Below are 7,232 nucleotides of genomic sequence, written 5' to 3' on the forward strand. Positions count from 1 at the left end.
GGAAACGGTATGCTTTTACTTGAACGATTTACGTGGAATTCATTTCACACCAGGGCCATTTTCTAAAATTATTTCAATCTTTAAACTTTAATTCATTGCACCAAAGCAGCCCATTGCATCGGGACTTTAAGGTTGAAGCAATAAACAATACCAATTATTGTAATCATCTTCGATTAAAACTGTGGAAAACGTTTTGAAGGAAAAGACGATATAGTTTCATTTGAAATATATCTAATTTATGCCAACTAATATTTAATTTATACCAACTAGTATTCAAACTCGAGTATTAACCAACTTATGCATGGACTTAACTTATTTGGGACTAAATGCATGATGTAATGCATATATATAATTGCATAGTATTTCTTCTATACACTTATTTTTCAATCTTTCTATACGACTAATTGTTGAAACCTGGGACTCACTTATAACATAAAATGTCCTATACGTGAAACGTGCTCTTAAAACAGACTTATTTCTAATGATACGCCACAACAGACGTCGAGGGCTTTTGAAAAAAAAACATTTCACGTTGTATTTCTTTATTAGATGTAATAGTCGAAAACATTGGCCAATTCTCTGTGAGGGAATGCTGCATTAGAGAAAACTGTTCCGTCAACACTCTCCACTCCAGCTACACCATGGGCATGGCCATATAAATGTAATTCTGGACTGTCAAAAAAAAAAAAGGATTAGCATATTGGATCTTTGTTATCATGTGAATTTATCAAGTTAATGTTCATTATATTTTCACTCGCATAATGTTCGATTATAGTATATGCTATGCATGGATTTTCAAAATAGCAATTGCCAATGCTTACGTTGCGACTAGTGTGAATTATTCTGTATTTTGTACGAGTACCTGGTCAGGCGGTTACAATTTCTGTATACTTTCCATTACTATCTCAAACGTACTAGTATTTGGTTCAGATTGGTCAAATACTTTTAAAATATCCGTTGGTCATTAAACATCTCGATTAAGTTGGTGATTTTTGCGTTTATTTACAAAAAACAGTTGAAAATTCTGTGAATATACATGACAATACAAAGGCAATTACTTTATAAAGCAACTAACATGTTATGTGTTTCAAAACAATGATTCGGTATATATAAGCATTGAATTAGAAGCCTATATAAAAAGGGCCAACCAGCAAGTTTAATATATACAGCATAGTCTAGAATAGGCGACACTGCGCAGAGAAGGAATTTCCCGAAAACCATATAAAAGTCTAAAAATTTATCAACGGTAAAACAATAAATATTGAATTATATACACTAAGACTTTCATGTGTAATTGAAATTTAGTTGTGAGAATTGAAACATTATGTTATAATTTCTCATGTGTGTGTATATATGACAAAAGCATAAACTAAATGCATACTATTATTACAACAAAAATATTTTATCGTTTTTGTTTTTTGCAACCAACAAAACCATAAAAGACACTCTTAGTTGTTTTCCCATCCCGATAGTATCTTTTAGTTGTTTTCCCATCCCGATAGACTATGTAACGAGAGAGCATTGAGATGTTAATCATACATACCGAACTCTTTCGTGTATTGTCTTTCGTAGTGAAGGACATCCTCCGTGTAAATACACTTTTTTAAACAACTGAAACTTCTTTGGAAATGTGTCCATAATTCCATGAGGTGGTAAATGAGTTACTAGAACATTAGTATCAGTCGATATTTTATCCCAGAAATGTTCTATTTTCCCACGTTCTCGACAAAAACCTCTGTTGTAAGATGTCCACTTATAAAATGTCCATGGTGATCCGTGAAAGTTAATTCCTTCGATAGAAACTGAGGAGTCTTGAAGATAAGTTACATTTGGAAGTTTCTTTTGCACTTCTTCGCAAGAACCTATATCAAACACCATGTCATGATTTCCCGCCACAAATATTTTATGTTTGTGAGGAAGTTTTTCAAAGAATTCGTTGATAGACCGTAAAAATCCATCATTGTCAGGCGTAACAAGTAATCTTTTCCATCCTATTCTGCAAAAATCACCGGAATGAACTAAAATATCACCATCAGGAATATTTGTCAAAAATCCGTTATGCTGCATATGTGTATCAGATATATGGACAATTCTTATCTTTTTTGTGCCATTGTCAATATTTCCAACTTTTGTAACAATGTGATGGGACAAATCTGTAGAAATCTTGTGGCGGCATTTCCTGTCGACTTCTTTATTCATTTCTATTCTAGCCATTTACTGTAAAGCAAACTATCAATAAATATTTCTTCCTTTGAAAGAATTAATTCACATAGAATATGATCAATATATACATGATATAGGCAACAGCACTGATATGAGTACAATAAACTTTTATCAGAAGTTGAGAATTATGCGTATTACATGTAAAAACAAACAAAAAGCAAATATAGTTGCCATATTAAAGGATAATAGGAGTCGAATAAACACACATAGAAATAGATCGCCATTTACCTTAATACAGAAAGGTATATACATTTGTAAGATCATTACAATAGACAGCAATATACCTTAATACAGAAAGGTATATACATTTGTAAGATCATTTGAAATAATTTGTGATGTAATGTTTACCACTTTTACATGGTTCCGATATTCCTTCTTTAATTTGAATAATCCAATAGGACTATTGTAGAATTGAATGCTACATGTGAGTCTTATGAAGACGGAACGCGCGTCTGGTGCAGCAAATTATAAGCCTAAAATCGTTGATAAGTTTTTTCATCAGATTTTAGAACATCAAAAAGGTAAAAGAATGCATCATCGAATACATTCATATTCCTTTTTGTTTAATTGAAATAAACACAAGTATGATTTGTCTTAGATTTACCAGTATTACTGATTGTAATATTCTACTCTACCAAGTAGTTGTCAGCTTCAACAAATTGAAGATTATGACACATGAGGATTACTAACAACCAGATATACATTGATTATCATGATACCATCATTATCATGATTATATACAATTTCAAATAGATCAAAAAGGAATCTATAATAAATGTACAATAGAACTAATATGTACAGCTAGTTTGAGATTGAAGATTTGAGAGAGTCTACTGAATGATGTTCTATTTATGACTGAGATTTATGATGTTGTCGGGTAGTTTGTTCCAATCGGTTATTTTTATTTGATACACAATTTTTTTACAGGATTGAAGAACGAAACTGTTAGACGCGTAGAAATTCTATTGATATAAATGATATGAACCTACCGAGATCTTATTAAATGAAATTTCACCAGACGAGTGCTCTTCTTTTATTTTTTTTTTTTAGAAACGGATCTCTGTAGCAACATCCCGAGCCACATACATAACTAACAAAATCTGGCATAATTCAGATTTCTTCGAGCAGAATATAGTATAATTTACATAGATCACTAAGGTAAATTATTATATATATTATACATGTTATAGCTTTAATACATCCGGTTCATTTTGGGTTCAATTATAACTGTAATTTACGTGATTATATACCTTAAAATCACAGTAGATTGTTTAAAAAGTAAAAATTGTAAGGAATAAACATACCATTTACTGGTTGGCGAGAATCTTTAACTGTATATTGGTTAACATAATGTATATAAACAGGTATTGACCAATCTGGACGTCATGTCTAAATATAGATATGATCAGTTTTACCTTTTCATTTCGAACAGTGAGCTAAAAATAAAAATGATTTATTTATACATATCTACGTCACTTTCGTTATTTTTGTAATAATCGGTTATATAGTTGTTAGTAATACACATAAACCATGTTAACATATTTGAACTTGATAATATAAAAATAAGGAGATGTGGTATTATGGGGGCCCCTATATATATATATGATTGCCAATGAGACAAATATACACCAGAGTTCAAATGAAGTGGATGAATCGTACGGCCTTCAACAACGAGAAAAATGCATACCATACAATCGGTTATAAAAGTCCCCAACATGAAAAATAAAAGAATGTGGCTGAGTTAAACATATTTTTTCAGGGGCGGATCCAGCCATTTTTAAAAGGGGGTTCCCAACCCAGGATAAAGGGGGGGGGTCCAACTATTTGTCCCCACTCTAATGCATTGATCGTCAAAAAAAGGGGGGTTCCAACCACCGGAACAGCCCCCCCCCCCTTTTTATGGATCCGCCACTGTGTTTATCAGCGCTCAACCCTCTCCATAACATGGGACAGTGGTATATATAACAGCACACAACATAAGAACAAACTGTAAAACTCAGTAGCAATTGACTTACTAGTAACTCAAAAGATTGACTAATGTTGTTTGCTTCATTTCCAGTGGCAAATATTTCCTATAATATTCAGTTTACACATTTATATAATTACAAATACAATGTTCGATAGGTACAAAAAGTTATTGCTTTAACCAAGGATTTGTATACAAATCCTTGCTTTAACAAAGATGAAGGACGAGAAATTTGCCATGTTTGCGTTACAACGCAAACCTTCGCATTATAACGCAAACATTTGCGAAATAACGCAAACCTTCGGGTTATATAACGCAGACATTTGTATAATAACGCAAATCTTTGCTTTATGACGCAAACATTTTAATTTTAATTATTCATTAAGTTTTGAATATTTTATTCATGATCAAAAACTTTTATTTTGAATTTACATTTTATGTTTATTATATAACTTGAAAGTTTTTGTTTACTTTTTCTGTTTTTTTCCTTTCGCTCTCCTTCTTTTCTTTGATTCAGTATATAATTGCTTCAAGTTTTAAATCAGTCATTGTTATGACAGAAATGAGAAGATACGATTAAAGATCAAGTTGCTCCTGAAATAAAATATATTTATTACTATCTCTGAATTTTAGAATCAAATGTTGAATCCTTGTGTACGGTAACGGATTTTGAATAGTTTGATACTATTAAACTACTGAATGTGCTTTTATATTTTTGAACCGATTGCGGCAGATATGTCGCATATAAATCGTCCGCATTGGCCAGTTTACAGTATGAAGGTGGTCGGTAAAAGTGGTAACCCGAACCCGAACCCGAACCGGAATTTGCCGGAAATTCGCCGAACCGGAAATCTTTAAATATGTTTTGTTATCATTTTTTAGAGATTTTTGTTACAAACATTAATGGACATGGTGTAAAATATAAAGTTTTATGTTATGTATGAGTACGCTTTTGTTCTTAACTTACTAAAGATTGAAAAATAAGTTTTCTATATTTCCACCTTGGTAAAAGTGGTAACCCGAACTCGGGAACCTATTTTCTTTATTTTCTCTGTTTTATCTGATTTCTTGAGGAACACTCTGATTTCGTGTGATGAATATCATCTTTCATATCATAAAAACAAAGATTTTTTTTCAAACTGTATAAAACACAACCATTTATTTCATTTCTAAAGGAATAAGTGGGAAACCGAACCCGAAAGGGAGACAACCCGTTTTTGAAATAGTATGCACAGGTAAATGAACACAATAAAACCGTAACGGATTCCGGATGGACTTTGGTATGAACCCGGGCTCTGGAAAGATTTTAACCACTTCAATGCTTTTAAGATTATTGTCAGGAAAAAACAGTATAAATAACAAGAGAAAAAAACAACTAAACTTTTAAATTAATAAACAAACAAACAAACAATCAAACAAACAAATGAATAAATAAATAAGTAAATAAGTAAATAAATAAATAAATAAATAAATAGATAAATAAATAAATAAATAAATAATAATAATAATGATAATAATAATAATAATTAATTAATTAATTAATTAAATAAATAAATAAATAAATAAATAAATAAATAAATAAATAAATAAATGAATAAATTATTTTTTCTTTGTCTGCCGAATTGTTTATTGTTTTATGGTTATGAATTAATGGAAATAAAAATATAATGAAAAAGTTGAAAGAATTTCATAGAAAGCCAACATAATTCCATAACACATCACCGTGTTTTTTCTATTATTTTTGACAGTCCAAAGCATTACTGGTAAGTTATTGCGGAACGGAAAATATAAGTAAATTGTCGTCGTGCAATTGATTCTGAATGATAAATGTCAAATATAATGAAGATGGTATATTGCGGAATAATGGACATAACTTTTGACATTTCATCAACATAATATAGAAACTGTCCTAAGATCGGTCCTAAGAATTTCTAAGGACAAAGATAAGGATAAAGTTAGGACCGACTGACGGCATGTCTTAGCATGCACATCGAAGCTATCTTATGATTATATTAGCTAGGATGTCCTAACCGCTGTCCTAAGTATTGGCGTAAAATGGCGTAAAAGAAAATGGTAAATTAAAACGAACAAAAATGAAAATATTGTATCAAACCAATAGTCATAAATCTATATTAGAAAAAAATATTAATTTTAAATTAAAGTAAATAAATAATTGTTATATAATAATTGAACATTCAAACTCTATGAAACAAAAAAATAATACAAAAATTATAACTACGTTTTATATAAGCTTATTGTAAATAGTTATAGCTAAATATGTAATCGATAAAAAACATTTTATGTTTTGAGTGAGGTTGAATTGAGATGGCAAAACATTCCACGAGAACAGAGAAAGTGTCCTTTGTGCAGAGTTGCTATCGGTGACGAATACCACTATTTAATGGAATGCGACAGTCTACAGACAGATAAAGCACTACTAATTGACAAGAAATACCTATCGAGCTCTAATGTTTTTAAATTTAAAGCTATTATGAACCAAAAACAGAAATCTAAACTTCGAAAATTGTGCCAATTTATTAGAATTACAAATGACAAACTGGATTCTCTCTGATGTTAACCTGTCGGCTGTACTGCTCCTGATCTTACCGTTGTAATATAACTCATATTTAATGCTTCCTCAACAAAAGTACAACGCAATGTAATGTTTATTAATATGTTTTTCTGTATACCTTTGTTCAACTTAGGTGATACCAGAATAAAATGATATATATGATTATATAAATATATATATCTTTATTCTCACAAACCAAATTACAAAGGTATAGAGATAATTATACATATTTCAATACAATTACATAAATAAATAATGTACGAAAGTAGATAAAGGCATTCACAATTCTTCACCCAGAAAAGTTCAATTTGTTATTGATCTCCTTAATAAGTTTACATAGTTCGTTCAGTTCTGTACATTTTTTAGAATTCATTAAGTCATAAAACTTCAATGTGTTTGGTCTATTTCTATAGTAAAATGCAATACATTGTTTTCTACAGTTATCAAAAGCTGAGCAATTAAAAATGTAAT

At 30.4% G+C, this 7,232-nt stretch overlaps 1 protein-coding gene across 2 annotated transcripts; it reads right to left on the bottom strand.

Moving 5' to 3' along the window:
* Positions 1 to 525: 525 nt before the first annotated feature.
* LOC127711063 (UPF0046 protein K07C11.7-like) lies at positions 526 to 3,648 on the bottom strand. Of its 2 annotated transcripts, none has more exons than XM_052217027.1 (3): positions 3,528 to 3,648; positions 1,544 to 2,217; positions 526 to 672 (listed from the first exon to the last, which is right to left on the bottom strand). In XM_052217027.1, the coding sequence occupies exons 2-3, from the start codon at positions 2,212 to 2,214 to the stop codon at positions 546 to 548; spliced, it is 798 nt and encodes a 265-aa protein (XP_052072987.1). In that variant the 5' UTR covers positions 2,215 to 2,217; positions 3,528 to 3,648; the 3' UTR covers positions 526 to 545. The 2 variants fall into 2 exon arrangements, with proteins under 2 accessions (XP_052072987.1, XP_052072986.1); XM_052217026.1 differs by lacking the exon at positions 3,528 to 3,648 and adding an exon at positions 3,213 to 3,397.
* Between the last annotated feature and the right edge of the window lie 3,584 nt (positions 3,649 to 7,232).

Source organism: Mytilus californianus, unplaced genomic scaffold (assembly GCF_021869535.1).
Source record: "Mytilus californianus isolate M0D057914Y unplaced genomic scaffold, xbMytCali1.0.p SCAF_8, whole genome shotgun sequence".
NCBI lineage: Eukaryota > Metazoa > Mollusca > Bivalvia > Mytilida > Mytilidae > Mytilus > Mytilus californianus.

Coding starts and splice junctions, on each gene's coding strand:
- LOC127711063 (XM_052217027.1), bottom strand. CDS start 2,214: ATGGCTAGAATAGAAATGAATAAAGAAGTCGACAGGAAATGCCGCCAC. Junction 673..1,543: donor ACAATACACGAAAGAGTTCG/GTATGTATGATT, acceptor TTTTTTTGACAG/TCCAGAATTACATTTATATG.